General features: G+C 40.1%; 1 protein-coding gene across 3 annotated transcripts in view; it reads right to left on the reverse strand.

Moving 5' to 3' along the window:
• MTM1 (myotubularin 1) overlaps window positions 1-22,483 on the reverse strand; it is a 45,853-nt gene extending 23,370 nt beyond the window's left edge. For all 3 annotated transcript variants that reach the window (XM_082488304.1, XM_082488303.1, XM_082488305.1), the window contains exons 1-7: window positions 22,419-22,483; window positions 20,103-20,255; window positions 10,130-10,201; window positions 9,079-9,151; window positions 6,140-6,234; window positions 5,000-5,110; window positions 2,889-2,990 (exon numbers count right to left, since the gene is read on the reverse strand). In XM_082488304.1, the coding sequence (XP_082344430.1) occupies window positions 2,889-2,990; window positions 5,000-5,110; window positions 6,140-6,234; window positions 9,079-9,151; window positions 10,130-10,192 (444 nt within the window). In that variant the 5' untranslated portion in view covers window positions 10,193-10,201; window positions 20,103-20,255; window positions 22,419-22,483. The remainder of the gene's footprint in view (window positions 1-2,888; window positions 2,991-4,999; window positions 5,111-6,139; window positions 6,235-9,078; window positions 9,152-10,129; window positions 10,202-20,102; window positions 20,256-22,418) is intronic.
• Between the last annotated feature and the right edge of the window lie 893 nt (window positions 22,484-23,376).

The following is a 23,376-nucleotide window of genomic DNA, read 5'->3' on the forward strand; positions in this document are numbered from 1 at the left end:
ACTAGAACAAGGTGTTACACACATGCAAAGAAAGTAAATTGTTTTTTCTATTTCTAACTTACCGGTTTATGCTTTTCATATATTATAAATCACTAAGCTTCTACTCAGTGAAAAGGCTGTCAGCTTCTCAGTGTGTTTAAAAATAAAGATATAATTACCCTTGCCTTTAATATGCCATTACTACAATTCAGACATTTGTCTCACCTGTTCATCTACAAACTAAGATCAGACACTGTAGTATTTACATAATTAACTTCTAATCATTTGCAAATATGGTAACCTGACACCATTACTGCACTGAGACTGACATAAGTCATTCAGAACGAAGCCTCAAGTCAAGATGTTTTTTGCAAAATGAAGAGCTCCATCAGACAGGCACCTATGCCAGGCCTCACTGCCACGTAAATCCCCTTTGTAGATCCAATAGCAACACTGGCATGATCTGGCTCTCAGACATTTTAAATGACCAGGATAACTGGCCACATTGGGAGTGGAAGAGGTCAAAGTCAGACAGCATGACTACCAGCGTCTCCCGTCAAAACTGGCATTCCCACAGAGCTATCATAGTTAGAAATAAATACATATCATGCAGGTATTATGGTGGTGAATAATCTTATAAAAATGATGATGTATAGTTTCAAGATAAGATCAGGAAGTAAAGCAGCTGCTGTGCAGAAACTAAACAACAGAGACTAAATATATCTCATCTTTTGTGGGGTACTACACACATCTAATCTTGGGGGTTTGGTTTTTTGGTTGATTGTTTGTTTTTTGTTTGTTTGGTTGTTTTTTTGACTTTTTTAAAAACACTGTCAGCAACAATTTTCTTTCAATTAGCACAAGTTTGCAAATTCAACAGAGGATTATGGATAGCAGCTGTATATTCCATATTAACTAAGCTATCAATCAGATGAGCTATCAGATTTTACATTATGTTATTTATTCAAGGAGATCTGAACCCAACCTATGCTCAAACTGGAGAGAGACAAGAATTAGCTTCTGGAAGTAAGCACAAGAACAATATTGAGACACTGACAGACAGTTGCAAACAGACCTGTGATTTATTATAGGCTCTCAAAACTGCTGTTGGAATGGTGATCGAGAGAAGTCTTGAAAACAATAAGTACACTCCACTCAGTAGTAATGTTTTGGGCTGTATTTACCATCCATTTGTTGAGAATAGTATAGCACGAAGAAAATGGAAGCAAGGCATCTCTAAAAGTTTTTATTTAGGATCAGCTCTAAGGATATGGTTCCACTACGGATAAAAATCTGACATAAAATATAAAAAAATAGATAAAAATCAGTAAAGGTCTAAACCTTTACTGTCCCAACGTTGCCTGCTTTCCACTGCAGAGCTGCACAAGCATCAATGTTGCTGAAGCAGCTGAAGATCAAGCATGCATTTCCACAAGGTGGTCTTAGCAAAATTACCAGTTTAACACTGCTAAAAATAGGATATCACTTTCTTTTCTGCAGTCCTGCCTGCTCCCTGTTCCACTCACATGCCCTCTCTTGCCCTGGTTCTGGTGCATACTGATTTCAAACCAGGTCTCCTCAAATTATTAAAAGCGGCACAAGACTAACTCAGAAAACAGAATATTTTGTGTTGGATAAATGAGCTACATTGGCTTACTTGGTGATTATACAACTGTCAGTTTGATACAAGAGGAATAATAAACCACATGGTTGGAAGGTAGAGACAAGGAGACCAGAGAAAAGCAAGACCTCAGCATTTTAGTAGAAGAGAGCTGCCATCTTCACAGCTGTCATATGAAGCCACAGCACATTTATAAAAGATCTCCCTGATCGAGCTGGCTGCATAATCAGAGTATTAGCATACTCTCAAAGGAGAAGGCAGGCATGTACAGCCCAGACATACTGTCATATTCAGACAGTGAAACCTTGTTCGAAACCAGCCACTTGAAGAGGCAGTCCCTTCATTCTTCTTCATTCACATCCACCCATAGATGTCCTGACCCACCCTCACACTGGGCTAACAAGATTGAGGAAATACTCAGGGTAAAGCTTTTATTTTTTTCTCCTTGTTTAGCTTTAGTCCCTTTCGGTTCACTATCTGGTTCATCATGCAGCCTCAAACTCATGCAGGGAAAACCAAGGCAGAAATGAACAACCAGGCAGAAAGGCCCACCTTTGGCAGGATCAATTTAAACTGCTTGCTGAAATATGGTGAAAGCACACTAAAAATATCACATACTTGCTTAGTTCATTTTAAAGTTAAGGGCTCATCCACATCGTGACATTAGAAAATAAGGACAGGTGCAACTATATAACATATATACAACAGTACACAGATTTCAGCAAATAAATGGAAGAGAATGAATAGTAAACATCAATGTCACTCAATTCCTTCCATAAGATGTTTTTTACCTGAAATAAATCTGTGTAAATTCATTACCGTATTAGCTGCCTGTTATACTTTTCATCAGTTTCATCAATAAAACAAGTGTCTTACCATGACATCTTTTCCTCAAGTAAAACTTTTGGTGATTCATATTTATCATTGCCTTGGAGACTGCCCAACAGTTTAACATTTTCAAGAAATCAAGTAAGGCATGTACTACTATCTCTCCTAATTAGGGAGGATAACTTGCAGTCTCTAAGCAATGAAATCTGTATGGAACAGAGACACTTAGTAGTTTACCTGAAGTATAGCATATAGCATACATAATTTTACAAATACATAGATGTAAGTGTTGTAAATGTACAAAATAAAAACATTAATTCTCTCTAGTTTATGCTGACATCAGATTCTGTGGCTATTCTTTTTAAGCAGCCATGATGTCCATTAGTAGGTCAGACAGTTAAAGCTAATTGGCAAGCACTCTGCATTAAGATGACTCAATAGTATATATGATGTAACTTACCAAGTTATGTGACTGAGGAAAAGCGTATTTTGTGAGGACTTCAAATATATCCCTTCTACTGTGCCCTTCTTGTTTTAAGGCAAACCGTAAATTTCTCATATCCTAAAACAAAGGCATTATCTTTTAAGTGAACCAAAGCAGTGAGATACTTTTATCTGATGTACAAATGCTATATTATACACTCAATATGATTTAGAATCTGCTTGCAACATGCCTCAAACCATTGTGAATGTTCAGTTTTATTTCTTATCCCATAAAATAGAACAGAGCATAAGAATTCTACAAATAAAGCATTCTGTGTGATGCAAACACTGCTTTGGCATAAAGCAATCAGAAATGACTATCTGATTCACTAAAAAGTCTGATGGGTTATTGAATGCTTGCGGGATGGGAGTTACTCTATGTTTTCAAAATTAAAATTTGCCAATAATCTGTCTAGACTACATTGTCCCTAGCTATTTTCTCATCACTAACATCAAAAATAAGCAGTCTGCACATTAGCTACTAAGAATCAAACGTGTATACATACTCCATTAATGAGTCAAGGAAAGGATCCTGAACTATCCAGTGAAAACTCCCCTATGACTGTATTTTTTCATTGCAACATAATTTTTTTGTGAGATGAAGGAAATAAGTGATAGCTGTTACATAAGCTTTTCACTGCTTTTACAGCTTACAAAGCCCCCGTTTGAGGTCTGCTTCAAAAATTTTAGGATTATAGAAAAATTACTTTCAGAACAAATGAAATAATGAAGCAATGCAGGAATAACGCCCTAAAAAAAAAAAAAAAAAAAAAGACTACTGTGCAAAGCTCTTGTCAATTAGTGGTTCGGAAAGAAAAACCTTTCCCCATCCTCACTTGCAGAGAGGATAGTTAAATAGCCCTTGTATTGGGTTTGTGTGGCAAGGTTTTGGTAGCAGGGAGGGGCTGCAGGGGTGGCTTCAGTGAGAAGCTGCTAAAAGCGTCCCCTGTGACCGACAGAGCCAATACCACCCATCTCCAAGACAGACCCACTGCTGGCTAAAGCTGAGCACCATGGTATCACCTCTGGAATAACATATTCAAGAAGGGGAAAAAGTTACTGTCCAACAGCAGCTGGGAGAAAGGAGTGAGAATACGTGAGAGGAACAGCTCTGCAGCCACCCAGGTCAGTGAAGAAGGAGGGGGAGGAGGTGCTCCAGGTGCCAGAGCAGAGATTCCCCTGCAGCCCGTGGTGAAGACCATGGTGAGGCAGGCTGTCTCCCTGCAGCCCATGGAGGTCCATGGTGGAACAGATATCCACCTGCAGCCCGTGAAGGACCTCACACCAGAGCAGCTGGATGCCCAAAGGAAGCTGTGACCCTGTGGGAGACCCGTGTCGGAGCAGGCTCCTGGCAGGACTTGTGACCCCATGCGGGACCCACACTGGAGCCGTCTGTTCCTGAAGGACAGAAGCCCATGGAAAGGCCCCACGGTAGAGCAGTTCGTGAAGAGCAGCCCATGGGAAGGACTCACATTGGACAAGTTTGTGGAGGACTGCCTCCTGCAGGAGGGACCCCACGCTGAAGCAGGGAAAGAGTGTGAGGAGTCCTCCCACTGAGGACGAAGGAGCAGCATAAACAAGTGATGAACTGACCACACCCCCACTCCCTGAACCCCTGCACCACCCGGGGTAGAAGGTAGAGAATTGGGAGTGAAGTTGAGACTGAGAAGAAGAGAGGAGTGGGGGGAAGGTATTTTAAGGTTTGGTTTTATTTCTCATTACCCTACTCTGACTGGATTGGTAATAAATTAAACTAATTTCACCAAGTCGAGTCTGTTTTGCCTGTGATGGTAATTGGTGGGTGATCCCTCCCTGTCTTTATCTTGACCAACGAGCCTTTCATTATACTTTCTCTCCCCTGTCCAGCTGAGGAAGGGAACGATAGAGCAGCTTGGTGGGTACCTGGCATCAGCCAGGGTCAACCCACCACAGGCTTTTATACAAAAGGCATTTCCTTGTCCAGTTCCAAAAAGCTCTTTTTAAATTCATTTGTGAGGAACACGTGTTTTTTCATTCCTATAAATAGGTAAGCGGCGAGAAAAGGAACCTCTAGATTTTATTTCTTACTGAATTATTGGAAAGTCTTACTTTACAGGTTATATCTAATCCATAAGAGTTCTCTCCTCTGCTTGAAGCTCCTCCCATTTTTTCAATCCTTGAAATTACGCCCAGTGGAACATTTAATATCACAACTGGATCCTGCAAGGGAAGTTTAAAGAAAAGATTAAACTGAGAAGACTCAAGCAAAATGTTCTTATGCGTTCTAGAATAGAAAGCAGACATGAAATACATACAGGAAGCAAAAGTGTGTTTCTGAATTTGATTGAGTCTCCCCTCCCAACATGTTCTGAAGTCTGTACAGTCACTCTACAGCCTTGAACTCCAATTTAACATGCAGCAAAAGTACTTCATGCCTAATACAGTATGCAGGGAAAAAAGGTGGCAACGCCCTAAAAGATATCTTCTGCTACATAGCAAGCAGAGACAATCAGAAATAAGACTGCTTTATTGCTATACAGAATAAAGTAGAACAAAATGAAAAAGATATTACTAGCAGAGTTAGCTGCAACCAGGAAGACCTCCATTCAATAGTCCTAAAACCTTATTTTTTAAAAAAAAATATTATGAAACATATAACAAGCACATTTTATTCTATTTCATGTTGTTGCTTATCGAACACACTACTACTCCCTCCACCTACGCGAGGTTCTATTGATCAAAGTATTTTTCTTTTCCTACAGCGAGGACAATCAGAATCTTGGTTTACCGAGAGCCATTTTAAGAACTATTGCACATCATTAGTTGCTGCCCTTGATCTATTACAGAACAAGTATAAAGGGAACAACTATCTATAAAGCTCCAACAGGCAAAAGGTAAAGGTATCAGTTCAGTGTAAGTAAACTGTAATTTTACCAGGAAAAAAAAATAAAACAAACAAACAAAATCATACTTTTACAACACATTTAACTTTAAAGAACTTCAATTTTTATACAGACTTCTCAGAGGCACAAAGGCAATTACTATTCAGTCATTACACAATTAAGATACAGTTATTACAAACATCAGACCATTTCAAGTAAAAAGCCTCCCATGCAATTCCACAAGCAAATGTGTGCCAAAACTAAACCAAATGAACTGGCCACAAAATAAATCAAAGGCAGTGGGGGTGAAGGGAAGGGGGTTTAAAGCCAACTCATCCCACAGAAGTAATCGTGGCATATTACTCACATTCTCCACACTTCTTAGGTACAGCCTGTAGTTTGTGATGTACACTCTTCCTTTAACAGGGCCGTTAAATGGACATATATAAATAACATCCTTGTCTGTAAGAAATGCAGCATTTCTTAAAGATTGTGAAAAGAAAAAAATCAGAGCTAAAGACAGCATTGGTTAAGTAGCAGTAAAATAAAGACAGCTGCACTCAGAGCATTCAGAGATGAATGAATTTTAAAAGTCTGAATTTTGTCCACTTGAATCATTCAGAAAGTGTGAAAGTTTGCCAAATTTGCCCAAATGAAATCAGATTATTTCAGTAGCCTTCCCTAGTTATATTTGTGTTCTCTTTCTCAGCACTACATGGGAGAGGGCAGGACATAGAACAGCAAGTAGATTTAAGTCTTCTCTGTGATTACTGAACCAGTGTATTCACTATCCTAGAACAAATACTGTTGATACTATTACATCTTTCAGTGCTCTGCAACCAATTCTGCATTCAAGTACATAGTTCAAGTTGTAAAGTGTTTAGGGAACTCACCTGAAGAGAAACATTACATTTCAATTTAAGGCAATCACATACAGCATGGCTATCAGCAATGTTTCAGCAAGGACAGTAACAAAATGAGTATTAACACATACTACTCAAAAAAGAAAGACTTCATTGAAGCAATGCCAATAAAGACTTAAACGAAGCACTACAAGCCACCTATTTCTCCCTGTCCACTCATTTCTTTATCCCATCCTATTCATCTGCCTTCCACAGCAAGCACCCTCCTTCCAGTGTGCTGCCCCAAAGCACAGACAATTTTCATAAGAATCATATCAAACATTCATCTTAGTCCCACACCCTCTCCCTCATGCCTTCCCCACAACTTTCCTCATTGAAAACATAACTACTTCCTCTGAATCACCACTTCAGTTCCGTCTCAGCCAATCTTGTTTACAAACCCACCTAACAAATCTTAGTTAGAGGTTAGTCTAACCTCTGTCCCTGGGAAGGTATTGGAGCGACTCATTCTGGATGTCATCTCCAAACACGTTGAGGAACAGGAAGTTATTGGAAGTGGTCAACATGGATTTACCAAGGGTAAATCGTGCTTGACCAATCTGATAGCATTCTATGATGTTATAACTGGTTGGCTGGATGAGGGGAAAGTCGTGGATGTCATCTACCTTGACTTTAGCAAGACTTTTGACACTGTCTCCCATGACATCCTCATTAGGAAGCTGAGGAAGTATGGGCTAGATGAGGTGACAGTGAGGTGGATTGAGAGTTGGCTGCGGGACAGAACTCAGAGGGTTGTGATCAGCAGCACAGAGTCTAGTTGGAGGCCTGTAACCAGTGGGGTCCCCCAGGGCTCAATACTTGGTCCTATTTTGTTTAATATATTCATTAATGACCTGGATGAGGGGACAGAGTGTATCCTCAGCAAGTTTGCTGATGATACCAAACTGGGTGGGGTGGCTGACACCCCAGAGGGCCGTGCTGCCATCCAGCGTGACCTGGACAGGCTGGAGAGCTGGGCAGAGAAGAACCTAATGAGGTTCAACAAAACCAAGTGCAAGGTCCTGCACCTGGGGAGGAAGAATGCTAGGCACCAGTACAGGTTAGGGGCTGACCTGCTGGGAAGTAGCTTGGAGGAGAAGGATCTGGGGGTCGTGGTAGACAGTAAATTATCCATGGCCCAGCAATGTGCCCTTGTCGCCAAAAAGGCCAATGGAATCCTGGGCTGCATAGAGAAGAGTGTGGCCAGTAGGTCGAGGGAGGTCATTCTCCCCCTCTACTCGGCACTGGTGAGGCCACAACTGGAATACTGTGTCCAGTTTTGGGCTCCCCAGTTCAAGAGGGACAGGGAACTGCTGGAGCGAGATTAAGGGCTTGGAGCATCTCCCTTATGAGGAAAGGCTGAGAGAGCTGGGACTCTTTAGCCTGGAGAAGAGAAGGCTGAGGGGAGACCTTATTATGGCATACAAGTATCTAAAGGGTGGGCTGAAGGAGGATGGAGCCAGGCTCTTTTCATTGGTTCCAAGTGACAGGACGAGGGGCAATGGGCACAAGTTAGAACACAGGAAGTTCCGTTCAAATACACGGAAACAGTTCTTTACGGTTCGGGTGACAGAGCACTGGCACAGGCTGCCCAGGGAGGTTGTGGAGTCCCCTTCCCTGGAGATTTTCAAAACCCGCCTGGATGCAGTCCTGAGTAATGTGCTCTAGGCAATCCTGCTTTAGCAGGAGAGTTGGACTAGATGATTTCTAGAGGTCCCTTCCAACTCTGATAATTCTGTGATTCTGTGAAATCCTTGGGCAGGGGGGAAGAAGAGTCTTCACAAATACAAGACAGACCACTTTCAGTTCCATTCTGATACCTCAACACAAACTTCCATGAGTGGAAGGGTCCATCCATTCCAGGAAGATCCTTCATCAAGTAAGAAACCACTGTACACAATACATTAATCTTCCTTATGCTACAACATCACTGCATGTAAAGTCTAATAAGCACATAGTAGCTATGTGCATGCCATGTTGTGTCAAGGAAGCATAAGATTGCACTTAGGGTAGTCACAGTTTGGGCTAAGATTCCACACTACTGTACAAGATATCAATACTTGGTGGGTGGCATGTAGAACTCTCTTGACTTTGGAAAGCCTGGAGGAGCTCTCATCACTAGACACGTGCTACTTAGTCTGTAGATACAATTATGACACATCTTGACTTGCATCGGAGAATCAGCCATATGTGAAAATCAAGATTTTTAAAGACTTAAAAAGTTATCTGTGGTAAGTGATAAAGTTTCTATCACAACTACTTTAAAAAATTAATGACATCTTAGCATGACCTACCCCTGCCCCCAGCCCAAACCAGTCCAAATTATGAAACAATGCAGTAAGATAACATGTATATGCCAGACTCCTAAACACACACAGCATTAGGCAGCTATATACCTTCATACCTGTAACTCTAGTCTCTCCTGGCAGACGAGGTATTTCTTCATTTTGTTCCCAGTTAGTTCCATCTTTTAGAGTCTAAAAAAAGACATGCACATTGTATTTTCTTTATAATTCCTTCAAGTTCCAGATTCAAAAAAAAAATTGCAAAGGTAATTTCTGCATGGGAAAGAACAAGTTTTCCCACAGTAGAAATTGACAGACTGAACCAAAACAGGAATATACACCACTATCCTAAACTGCAACTATTAAACATTTAAAGGTTGAACAGATCTGAAACAAAAGCATGTTTAATCTTTCTCCTTCTAAAATAATAGTTAACTATATTTGCATTAAATTGGAATTAAATTTCTATACTGTAAGTTCTCTGAAAGTTTTGTGCATTTAATTTTCTAAGTATGCTGGGCTTGGAAGAACAAATCATCTGAAATCACTTAGGCAACGTACAAGTACTACACATAATCTACTAATTTGTGACTTTCCAATGTTCAGTAGTTTTTAAGAATGATTAATAGAAAAATAATCTTTGTTTTTGAAGAAATATTTAAAAAGCTAACTAAAACCTTAGTTTCTGTTTTCTTGCACACAGGTTATGTTTTCTTCAGCCCCACAGCTTCAAAAAGAAGAGGGGAATGCTATTTAGATTATTTTAATGTATTTCCGACAACAGATTAATATTTTTAAAACTGAGCCAGCAAAACATAACTAGGTACAGCTTATCAACTGCAGTACAGAATCTTTCTACAGCATCAAAGTGCCAAAAGTTTTCAGGAATGTCACAGTAGAATGCCACAGTTTCAATGCAGAAAGCAAGAATAAGAGTAATATTTAGATTTGATTTTAAGGAGGCTCTCATAACTTGTGATACAGAGAATATTTCACCCATCTGAAAGACATTTAAATCACTTCAGTTAACTGCCTTAGAATTTTAGCAATAAAAATAAGTATATACATTCAAGAAAAGAGTCATTCAAATACTCATTTATCTACCCAAATATGGAGGATAATAATCTCTGGGACATCCGATGTAAAAAACGTGAAAAAAGTTACACTTACCCTTTTACTTGAGGAACTCTCCAAGGAGTTTGAATTATATTTAGGTGTTGACGACGAGGCCATACCGGCTATCTGATGAGAAAGCACAAATTGGAGATTTAAACTTCCTCCTAGACTACATACTATTTACAGGAGAGATTTTAGAATTTGGAGGTCCACAGGTAGATATTAAGAGCTTCCAAGAATGTTTTGCAAGTTACTATTAATTTAAAAAAATTACACAGCGCCTTATAATTGAAGGTCACTAAAAGCATCTGAATCTAACAAGAAATTCATTACTAGCTCTGGGATTGGTTCTTATTATAAGGAATATTCTGACTCAAGCTGTATTTTGGAATTCAGTTGTTTGAATACTATTATTAGCTCAGTCAACAGACATTGGAGTGCTTGTTTTAAGCAACAGGATACACACGCTGTGAAATGCAAACTATTTGGAGCATTAGTATTAAGACTTTTCATTTAGGAAAACAGGAACAAACTACGAAATTGTTACACAGCTCTTGAAATCACAAGCATGTAAGTGTTTCAAGTTTAAAAAAGAGAAGGAAAAAGCAGGAGTTTCACAGTACTTCTACATTTAAAAAAAATCCCCCATTTCCTAAACTGAAACTTCAGTTAGCACACCAGAAGGGGGAGTGTCCAGCCTTCTGGTCTGAATACCCTTGATATGTTTAAAGGAAAAGGACTTTTTTTTTTTTTTAATGGCATTGATTAAAGACAGAATCGCATGATACAGGATGCATCTTCTTAATCATTTCCTGACATTGCACAGGGGATCTCTAGAACAGACACTGCGAAAACGCTCATACTTGAAGTTACTCCAAACAGTAACTTCATACCAAATTATACTTCCCTTTCACTAGTCCCACACCCTTTATCAAGCTGATGTGACACTGTACAGCAATCCTGAAGAGGTTTCTTTTGTTTGTGATTACAAACCACACAATCTTTGTTTCTATTCCATAAATTAAACATTGTAGCCTTAAATAAGCACTTTCTCTCCCCCCTCAACACTGAAAAAAGTTTGCACAGACCTCTCTGCACCATGACATGTCAGCCCATGCTCCTGCATGACTGCGGGCTCACAGTGACACTGCAACAGTCCTACACGAGCCATAGTGACACATTAAACTGCAAAATCCTAAATGCTTTGAAGTTACTATAACAATACAGGAATGTGTCTGTGCAGGAAGAAGGTGGAAAACCACGACTCAAAGTTCTACAGGTTACCTCCTTACAGTGCACAAGTCTTCCATAACAAAGAAAACATAGGAAACCTGACATTGTGTTTAAAACAGTAATATTCAGTGATACAGCTTATCAGCATAAAAATCACACCCCTCCATAAAAAAAAAAAAAGCCCACATTAATCCAACCCTGACCATTCTGTGATTAAGTTGCAAAATGACAAAAAATGCTTTTGAATGCCGCAGAGCCTGTGTGACCCTGTCACAGGGAGGTATTGCTTCCCTTCTGGGTCTCCGGCAGTCTCGGCTTTCTTCAAACACTGAAACAGAGGGGTCTTGAACTATTTTTAGTGCACCACTAACAATTTAAATGAAAATAAATTAGCAATCAACAGTTTTTCCTTCCTTGCCATATCTTACATACTATAAAACTTAAGGTAGAGTTAACTTTTTCTAGATTGCTATGTTAACTTGTGAACATCCAATATTTGTTCAGATGACTTTCCTTAATTTATAGAATCTTAAGTTTTCTGATAACCACATAGTTATAACAGTAAACGGTATATTTACTCAGAAGCTGGTTTTAAAATGTTTTCCATATGAAGTAGGTTTTGTTCATATTTTAAGTGAGAAATACCAGGCGAGACAAAGAGACAAAAGCACAGTTTTTCTATGTCAGCATAGAAAGTGGTTTTAACTAGAGCTCACGTAAATTTAAATTAAGGATGCACCAACCATGTGAGACAAGTGAGCATAAACAAGCCCCAGAAAAGTGACTTTTAAAAGATGTGGCAACCCTGAATAGATCTGCACTGCAAAATGGAAATTTTGACTGCAGCAGGTACAGGCACACCCAAGCTAGCTGTTGATCTTGCATCCGCAGCTACTCCACCAGCGAAGCCACAGAAAGACGAGCTTCACCCGAGCCCACCCAGGATCCTGGACACTCACCTCAGTGCCAACCCACTGCCTAAGCGCGTTAGAACAAAAGCTCCTTTGGACATTCCTTATGCATTTCAATACTACCTCCAATCATAGCTGCTCACACAGTGAACAGTACGAAGTGTTTTAAAAGCCTTCTGTTTCCTCCTTTACTTTCTATATTATTTCCTCCCTGACTGCACATTCACTAAGTTTTGGCTGAACTGTAGCATTACATGAGGTGAGTCACCATTCCAAAATTAATCATCTCGCTCCAGAACACTGACTATAACTTTTCCAAACCTCAGTGTAAATTTGAAGGAATAAGCAAAGATCCTTGCAGATTCTCAGAAAAATTTCTCTTTGCAGAATCTGACGATACAACAGGACAGAGCTCGCCTCCCCTCCACGCTGCCACCCCACTAAGCCACTCCAGGTGTCTGTGCAGCTCACCTCTGTACGCAAGTTCACTCCATGTAAAATTCCACCAACTCTCCAGGAAACCGGTTTCTTTAAACATAATTTACAGTGAGAATAAATTCACTCACTGACTTCGATTTCTATAGAATATCTCATTATAGAATTACAACCAACTACTCTGTTTCATTTCCAATACTTCAATTATGCAAATTAGAATTATTCAGAGCTAATTAAGTTGAATAAATATGTATTAAAGGTAAGGTGTTATCTGTCAGATTATTTTTTTTTTTAAATCCACGAAACATTTCACTAACGTTAACGCAAGTTACTTCATCAGTATATAAGTGGAAGAATTCTTTTAAAGCTACCTAAATTTTGCTTTGAAATCCAATCACATTTGAAAAAGCCAAGTACTAACAGGCACATTTATAACCACCCACATTTCCCTGATTTCTATAAGTAAACTATGGTCAAGTAATTAAACTTCATGTTATAGAACACCCATTAGACAGCATTTGGAACAGTGTTCACTTTTGGACCTCAGTACAAGACAGGCATTGATAAACTGCAGTGAGTTCAGCAGAGGGTCACCAGGAGGACCAGGACCTGAAGTGCCTGCCGTATAATGAGAGGCTGAGGGACCTGGGAATCCTTCAGCCTGAAGAAGAGACAGCTTCAATGGGACCTCACAGCTCCCCATCAGTACTTTTGATGTGGTTACTGAGAAGACAGAGCCAGGGTCCTCAAAGCGGTGAGCGATGAGAGGACAAGACACAACGGAAACCAAAGCAAACCAGGTTCCAGCTTGAGTTAAGGAAAAACAACCCTAACAACCTACTTTTGCACTGTAAGGGCAGTCAAGCAGTGAAAAGAGGGCCCAGGGAGGTTGCAGTCTCCATCCCCAGAGGTTTTAAAGACCCAACTGAACAAAGCTTTGAGCAACTGGATTTGATCCTGCTTTGAGCAAGGAGTTGAACTACAGACCTCCTGAAGTCCCTTCCAACCTGAATTACCCTATGCTTCTGTGATGTTCAGGCAACAGACAAGGTTGAGTTCTCATCCCACAAACAAGGACACACCCTTAAAGAAGTGGACTCCACTATATCAAAAGAGCAAACAAGTTTTCAAACACATTTAAAATTAACATGAAATATTTCCTTTTATAATATTATTTCTTTTTCTCTCAAATTGTAGAAGCAGCTTCTGGCATCTTCCCCAAGTATTATTGCCATGAACAATTCAAAAACACTCTCCATCACAGTCCTAAAATAGCTACAACTTTCTCATTATCACAGAGCAGCAGTAGTCCTTCCACACAGGGAAAAATCTTGCAAGTAGTTTTCCACTGCAAACACATTTTATTCCCCAGTATCACCCATATGTACTTCCATACAAACTTCACGCTTGTCAGCAGCTGAACACAAGTACAATTACTCTGCAAATTTAAAACAAATCAAGACAACTTTGTTTATGATATTCTGCAGTTACAAACAGTTGAACATTCTTCCCTGAATCAAGAATAGCAAGCAGACAAAGCAATTTTACTGGATTTAACTTGAACTAATAAACAAAGCTTTGTTAAAGTTACCAGAACTTAATATAGTAACACTACCAAGAAATGTAGGCTCCAATGATCTTACAATAACAATTAAACTACTTGGAATCTGTATTTTCATTAAAGATGGTATTTATACTTGTGCTTCCTAGGATTCATAGGAACGGAGGCACAACAACATTTGAAAGGGTAGGCACTAAGGCCCAGATTTTAAGAAATCAATTCGAGGATCCTATCTGGTCTTTATGAATAAATGCTGACGGACATGAGCACGAGCCCACACAGAAAATCTAAAACTTTAAAACATGTAAATAAGCTTTTGAGGGCTAAGAAACCTGAAATGACCAGCTATTCTTTCCTCAAGGTTAGAGGATGTGTACAGTGCAGCTTGGAAAGACCACCAAGACTCTTATAAGCCATGTTTAGATTGACAACAGCCTGGTGAAAGTAGTCCTGATCTTTTATGATCCAGGAATCAATTAAAGCTCATTTGACATTTTGCTGGTTCTTTTAAAGCTTCATCTTCACATCAGAATCACACTAAATAATTTGTAACTATTCTATAACTAAGCCATGCTTGGGCCAACGTAAAATCTTTACAAGTATAAACTAGTTCTTTATGCCCAAACACAACATAATCTGCATCTGCCAAAGGATTACTACCACAAGCATCTGAGATCAAGTAAACTTCATCAAGTAACTTGTGAGCACCACTTTCCAGATATTAAATATTTTTTACTCTCCATCACTGGACTAAAACCTTTTGAAAAAAAAAAAAAAAAAAAACCACTTTCAAATTTGTACCTATATCAGTCATTTGGAGCAACAACAATTTTGACAACACTCAATGTAAAATGAAGTTTTTAATTTTGTATAGTCTACAATGTTCAATATGCTAATCTGGAAAAACTGAGGAAATTAAAATGCTCAATCACCATACACAGACATTTACAGAATATACTGAGTAAAAGGTAAACGTGATGAAAAGACATTAGTGGCACATATTACTACCGTTGAAACGGTTATATTGTGTGTGTGTATATATTTTTATACATACATAAAAGAATGTAAGGGCAACTGGACAAGCACAAGAATTGCTTTTACTAGATCTACCAATGCGTGAAAATGAACAACAAAAAGTTCAACAACATTTTCTAGAAGCGTTCCCATTTCTGTCACATTACAATAATCACGACACAGGATAACACCAAAGTTCTCATAATCCTGCTCCAGATAACAATTTGTGTAAGAATGAAAAATGTCTGTGCATCTCCAAGGCCTCTTCAAAAACTTTAGTTACAAAATTTACTAAGCCACTTCACTTGCTGTCATAGTAAATCAGAAAGCAATTAGAACACTTCTAAAAAGAGTTACAATTGGACAATTATATGACACTTGAAAGCGATCAGTACACTGGGTTCATCATTTAAGATCTGCAAGGCATTTGCCAGTCTAGATTAAAATTAGTTACATAGTTAGACCTGATACCATATAAGGCATTATTTCAAAGAGAAGAAAAAATAGTATTATATTAGTGAACAATTTTTTACTGTGTTTGAGAGGTAAGCGCACGTTAGTTCAGGTATACAGAAAAAGCTGCTTGCACCCTCATTTAAACAGAAGATGCAAAAAATGAAAAAGCAGGTTTATAATGACAATGTATACTGGTGCTACACAAAGACTGGAGAGTTTTATTTGGTACAGTAACAACCTACAGAGCCAGTGTAACTATACTGCCTTGTGTTTCCCATAGTAAAATTAGAAACATAAAATGCAAAGTCCTAAAAACAAAACTACATCTGTCATCACCACAACTGTACAGAAGAGATAACACATAATACATAGATTTTCAGAAATAACACATAGAACAGAGCAGAACTCTAGGAATTTCTAAGACAGTAGCAATATTAAGCTAAGACTACCATGAAGGCAGGGGAAAGAAAAAAAAAAAAAAAAAAAGTACTTCATTCTAAGTATTAAGAAGAAATGAACATAAATCCGAAAAAAAAAAAAAAAAAAAAATATGGCAAAGCAACAGTCCTGAAGGGTCAGGCCAACAACAGCATCTAAGTTACCATATCAGAGTATCACTGAAATAAGTATCAGCATCTTTAACACTAGTAAACAAGCATCTACTATAATTAATGCAAGAGTAGTCATTCATCTCATTAAAAGTGAAAAAAAATTAGAATTAGATATAAGGATACAAAGGCATACAAAACAAGTCACAAGAAAGATCTACAGCAATGAAGGCAGTTTTCCAGGCATCATCTGTCCCTACCCAAATAACAACAATCAACCAAAAAGAACCACTGTGGGACCAAAGTGCCACAACCAACTAAGCAAGCCCATAGAAATAAATACCTCTCTTTCAAACTCATTTAAACAGTAATATTTTGGCACAAAGGAACTATACTCAATAATGGAAACAAAAATAAGGTAGCAGAAGTCTCCAAAGTTTAACAAAGCTACAAAAAAGAAATAGCATAAGGCAGAGCATTCCAGTTACAGATAAAATTAAAAAAACAACAAACAACAAAACACCACACCAAAAAATTTACAGAAAATCCACATGATAGAAATATTTTTTATTTCCTTTGGAAATAAATAAATAACATACCACAAAACCTTCCTGCAACCCTGAAAGATACCAATGCAGGAGGTTTTTAGAAGCAAATTTTTTTTTTTTTAAATGATGTCGCTCATGCTCTCTGACCTGATACATTTAGACTACTTAACTAAAAACCAGATTTTAACATTTTAAAGTCATACTGTACTGACACCAAAAACATGCCTAGAGCAATGCCAATTCAGACACCATAGTTACACATATTTAATTGTGGCAAATAGCAATTACCTGTCACTTGTTATGCAACTGATGGCACACCGAAGGAAAGGAAAACTGACTTATCTGTGAGATGTAAGTATCATTTAAACAGGAAAAGGTAGAGGCTCTATTAAACCACTTAAGAGAGCATTTATGATGTCTTACCATCAGAGTTCAAGGGCAAATAATACCTATGAGGTACACCAACACATCACCTTTGCATATCAAGTCATAAACTTCCATCTGCATTTACTCCAGAGCTGATCTTTGGAGTCAACATGTATTGCTAGATCACGGAATCTCCTATTTCTTCTTTACCATCACAGCTACAGGGTGTATAATCCTTTCAAGTGTAACCTCTTAGCAATGGACCCTGCAGCCCTTACCTTCCTTCAAGTGGATCATCATGACCTGAGAGTGGATTATGCCACCAGTGGGTCTTCTCCCTTAATGTCTAAATGGTATCCCCCACTCGCATGTAATTACTAAATCTACATTTTTCCAGTGAAATCATATGAGCTTTCGAGCCTCTTTGAAAACCTTCGCAATTCAAGTCATAACTACAACACGAAACACACGCCAGCAGTACAAGCCTCAACGGGATACTGTGCATGTAGAATGCATTCTAGCATTAGAAACTTTACTGCAGAAGGGCAAAGACAGTTAATCAAATTCATCAGTAATGCATTATGAAAAATTTCCTGTCTCCTCCAAGAAAAAGTATCATTTAGAAAAAAACCTTGCAATCTGGAGCTACCTGTTTGCTAAGTGTCAATTCTCCATCTCTCTAAGAAAAACGCACTCCAGAATCCCTCACGTTGCCAAATCTGTGCTAGACTGAATGGCAAGCTGTACAACTCCACACGGACTGCTGAAGTTGTTTGTGAAGAATCAGAAATGGTCCCTCCCCCAGAAAAAGCATTCTCTTGTTCCCTAATGTGCCCTGTATTTGAAAGGGCAAGTCATTGTCCCCAAAGGACTCAATATGAACAAGTGCAAATGACAAAAGTTCACAACAGTCAAGTGACTGCTAATTCAGCAAACAAATTACAAGTGCGCCAGCTGCCTGCCCACTCCTGTTTTATAGGCTCACTATACCAGGTAGTTTTGAAGATATTAGAAGGGAGACCTTGCACCACCAAAAAAAAAAAAAAAAATCCCAACAATGAAGTGCTACAAACGGCAGCAAGTAGCAACAGCTTGGCTGAAAGTCTGGCAAATATTTTCTCAGCACCACCAGATCCTATGCACTTTTGTGTACATGCTTCTTTAAAAAAAGAAATTGTGTATGTTGGACATGGAAGCCAGGTATTGAATAAACAATAGCTGGAGGGAGTAAAAAAAAAAAATAATCTTCGCTTCTGTCTTGATTGATGTGTCTACTGTCTTCATTTGAAGGTTTTCTTTTATTGTCTTAACTTCTCGTGGAATTTGACTCCCACCCTATTTTCAAAGTAAATCACAACTTCCAACAAGACCTAACAAAAATTTCACAGAATCACAGAATTTTCAGAGTTGGAAGGGAATTTGTAACATTACTTTTTCTAATTATCAACCTCATTGCTTCCTCCTTTCAAATTGTATTGAAAAATGTAGCTTAGGGTGATATCCCTGGCTTTTACCCTGGCTAGCTTTCTTGCAAGAGATTTATAAGCTCTCTCACAAAGAGAGATGATACAGTAGGACGTGTGCCATCATGGATGCTAAGTAACTTATTTGCTGATGGACTCTGATCTGTTAGTTAGGTATTTCTCATGCTTTATATCACAGTAACAAGGAAAAGCAGTACCTACCTCAGTAGTAATAAATGTAATTATTTGCTAAGGCCTGTTTTCCAGCAATTGTCAGAGGTCTATTCCTTGAAGTTTATGGTAACAATTATTTCTGTCCACTTGTACTTGCTTATTGCTTCTCCTATATTTATTCTATGCATAGTATCTTTCTCTTGCCACTATTATCTTTTTTCCTGACTGTTTCTTAATATTTGCTCAGGTAACTGACTTCTAAAGTAGAAGTTCAGTCATGTGAGTGGATCAAATAAAGTAGTAGTTTTCCCTCTATGCATGTAGCCCTGTACAGCAAGTAGCAGTTAAATCTAGCTAGATTAGGTGGCACGACAGAAGTGAGTTTAGGAACCATTTGTCACCTTACCTCTAGAATCAGCACTACATCTGTAGGAAACCCATGCCTGCAGGCTGATACGTGGCTTTCTAAACCCACCCAGTCTATTTTCTCTACTCTGCATCCCCTGCAGGGAACGTGTACCTCCCACATTGTCAAAAGCTGATGTGGTTGACAGGAAAGCCTATGGGATAGCAAATACAGCTTCAAAGTTTTCTATTAAGAAAGCCTTCAGTTGCTCTCTGCTCATTCTTCTTGAAAGATATCCCCTTAGGCCACTGTAGTTCTATTGCTAAAGATTTAACTGATGATTCCACAAGAGAAATGGAAATTTTATCTATTATACAATGATATACTGTATAAAAAAATGACACTGTAACGGTTAAAATGACATCCCCTGCTCAGGCTTTCCTCCAGCTTTCCTTTGAGAACATGTACAACCGATGCATTAGATGACAACTCTCATCTACTGTGTTTAGTTCCTTCTTCCACGACATGAATTGCTTCTCTGAATACACATAACACCATGGAGAAAGTACCATTCTGAGTTTGTCTCTGTTTAGAAAGAAATAGGCTAAGGACCATGATGAAGTCATCCACAAACCATTCTTTGCTTCAGTCCCTAAGAAAGAGGAGATTGGGACTATCCTGCCTAACTCATTCATGGAGCAGCACCATACCTCTGGCTGTTCTCTCCTTCAAGTAACAGGCAGGTACTTTGCCAAGCACAGAAAGTTTGATACTTCTGTATTCCACATCTGCCTATGTATGTTACGCATTAATGGGTCCAGTCACATCACAGTGTCTCAGGCACACAGCTTTTCCATTCGTTATACACAACAACCCAGCAAAGACGTTGCACGCCAATTACTTAGATTTTGTTGAAAAACACACATCCCATTTTACACAAAACTGTACCCCAGTCTACTCAAAAACACTTACTTTTGTTTTCTCTTGTTCAGAAGCCTCCAGGTTTAATATGTCATTTCAGTTGTAGACAATATAGAGACGCCCACTTCAGCGTGAGATGAGAGGACAACAGTGTATTCATTCCTTCAACTTTCAAACATTTGACTTTTGTGCTGTAGCTGGCCCCTGACAGGAATGGAACAGGTAGGAAGACATTGTTAGCACTGCTAGCATATTTCAGTTGACATTACTTTTTAGGAAACTTCAGAAAGGAAACAAAACCCCAGAATAGTTGCTACTAAAAACATTCTGGAGAAAGGAAACAAACAGTACTTGTTCTTTTTATGCTTTATCTTGTGTCAGGAGGTTTGGCATCAAGTAGTTGGAACTGAGAACTTTTCCTTTTAAAACTTTAAGATACAGTTCTGAAATGTTTCCAACGTGTAAAACTTACGCAGACTTTTAACAATGTTTTTGTTCCCCATACATATTTGGGCATCTTACTGCACACAGTTCAGCACTTCCTCTCTCACCCCTTCCCAAAGAATACTGCCATGTATTTGTTTCTTCTCCAAAATACATCCAGGAGCGACTTTCATACGAAAGCTGCTATGTAACTTCATGAAGTCAGAAGGAACAGAGCATGAAAAAAAACTTATTTCACCTGATTCAGGTTCTTAGAAAAATTAGTACGTTGTCCCCTTTAAAACAACACACACAATATTAAAGACTTACCATTACTTCTCATGAAATTAGTCTTGCATTCTAAATTAACTATTGTTAGTTAACGCTGTAACTCTACCTATCAGGGATACATTAACACTAGAGTTTGCTCAACCTTAACGATGCTAACAGCTCGACTCTTTGGCAAGTGCATCTTTTGGAAGTTTCCTTCTGACCAAGCACAGAACAATAAACAGAGCAAAAAGGGAAAAATTTTCACTTTATTTAAAAAACTTCTATACCTCATCTCTTGTGACGTTGGCCACATAACAAAGCTACATATAGCCCCAAAAGTTTTGTGTATTAAGGCTCGTTGCACTTACCAGCTTTGTTAGTAACTGTACAGCCTACCTTTTTTAATCACTTAAACCACAAAGTAATATTAAAAAGAAAACTACAGTATAGTGCTAATCCTGTACCATGAGATATCTGCCCTTCAAATCTGGTTAATGACGAACAAATATATGACTACTAGCAACCAATGGGCACAATACTGCCCCAAAACAGGTATTATGCAGTAAAGCTAAGGTACTTTTTAAACATATATAGTTTTGATTAGTACCTGTCATGGCAAGTCAGTCTACAGACCAACTGAAAAACACTTAACACATCTATACAATTTTAAAACCACATTTGCCTATGTTGCTTTCTATAGCACCAAGAAAAATGGGCCTTTCTGTGAAAAGAAAAAAGCTAATACCCTTCCTATGCTCTTAATTACATGTACATCTGAAAAAAACAAACCAACCAACCAACCAAAACCCACCAATAGTAGCAATTATGCTTTTTGACTACCACAGCACAAAGACCACCAAGGAGAAGCAGACTCTCATCTTCAAGAGTTATTTCTTGCTCTAAATATACTAAAAACATTTGCTCGAAACAGAAGGTTTCAGCTTTTCAGCCGTGAACACTGAAAGAAGTCACATGCTTCAGAGCAAAATTTAAGCCAGTCAGAAATGAATACTACAGTGGCTTAAAAGTCTGAAAGCAAATAAAGAGCACTCCGAACATTTTCATATCGCAGGAGAGAATTTCTTTTCACAGGAAAGGTAAAAATTACAGTTCAAAGGTGTCTTTGCTAAGCCATGACGCTGGGCTATGCACTTCAGCAATGTCTCGCCTCCAAATTGATTCAGCACATCAGGGCGTGAGTCAGGAGAAGCCGGAGCCCAACAACAACACAGAGCCTCCGCAGCCCAGCCCAGCCCAGCCCGGTCCCCGCCGGCCGCAGGGCCCCGCCGGCCGCTCGGCGACGGCGGCCGCCACAGGTGACTGCCGGAGATGGGGCGCGGCGGCCCGCCGGAGATGCGGGGCTCCCAGAGCGCTCGGGGCGGCAAGGAGAAGCCCCTCACAAAAGCCTCCAGCAACCCCCAGACCACCCCGGGGGGCGAAGAGGCAAGCGACGGGGGAGGCGAGGTGCGCCGTGCCCTGAGGGAGAGGGGCTGGGCCGGAGGGAAGGCCCGGGCCGGCAGCAGCCCCACGCCGGGGCATACGGGGGGGGGGGGGGGAGGTGGTCGGGAGGAGCGGATCCCCCGGGGCGGGGTGGGGCCGGGGGTGCGGAGACAGGAGCGGAGCCCGCCGGGGCAGTCCCCGCTACCCAGCCCGGGCCCCGCGGACACTCACCGCGGCGCGGCCGCCGTCACCGTCGCGGGCCCGAGTGCGGCGCCCTGCGCTCCCCGCCCCGCGCGGGCCCACCTCGCCCGCTCACGTGACGGGCCGGCGCCCGCTCCACCCCTTGGGGCGGTGCCCCGGTGGCTGCCGGGAGGTGTAGTCCGCGGGGCCTGACGGGAGCTGTAGTCCTGGGGGCGGTGCGGGCGGGAAAGGGCCGACCGAGGCGGTGAGGGGAGGCGGGCCGCCCCGTCGGTCGCCTCCCCCGCCGTTACCGGCAGCGTCCCCTGCCAAGCAGAGCACTCCTAAACGAAACAGCCGGGAAAAAGGGAAGGGAAGAGAAGGAATTGCACGGGATGCGTGTCCAGCATAAAGCAGATCGAGTTGATCGGTCGATGGCCGTTAGCGACCAGAGGCACTGCAGTGGCTCAGGCCTTTGGGATGCTCCCTGACTACAAGTAAAAACTGATACGAAATAAAAGAATTGGTGATGCAGACGCCAGGAGGATTATTTATGTAAGATTTTACAAAAAAAAAAAAAACAAAAACCAACAAACTTATAAAATGGCCCTTCGCTGTTGCGCAAGGAGCAGCTGTGTACATCCAGAGGGCAAGGTGTCCATTTGCTGTCCAATGCTGTGTGCTCTCAGGAAAAGGGGATTTGTGATATTATAAAACATTTTTCATGTTAGAAAACATATTTTTAAGTTACAAAACAACTGTGTCCAGCTTTTCCGGTGGTGTGCTCAGCCATAACTTGTTCCCCTGCTGACGGAGGGCCAATGCCTCTCCCTGCTCTCAGGACTGGATACCACACAAGACCTGATCAAAGGAAAAAATAAAACAAACCAAAAGTAACCTTGGGCTTCTTCATGATCCCAAGCCATTGGGAGCTTCGTACTTGGTTTAACCCAGGTCTCTCAGCTCCAGCCATGCTGCCTCACACCAGCACGGTGCTGGAGCTCACTCCTTC

The sequence above is a fragment of the Vanellus vanellus genome (assembly GCF_965231255.1).
Source record: "Vanellus vanellus genome assembly, chromosome: 10".
NCBI classification, from domain to species: domain Eukaryota; kingdom Metazoa; phylum Chordata; class Aves; order Charadriiformes; family Charadriidae; genus Vanellus; species Vanellus vanellus.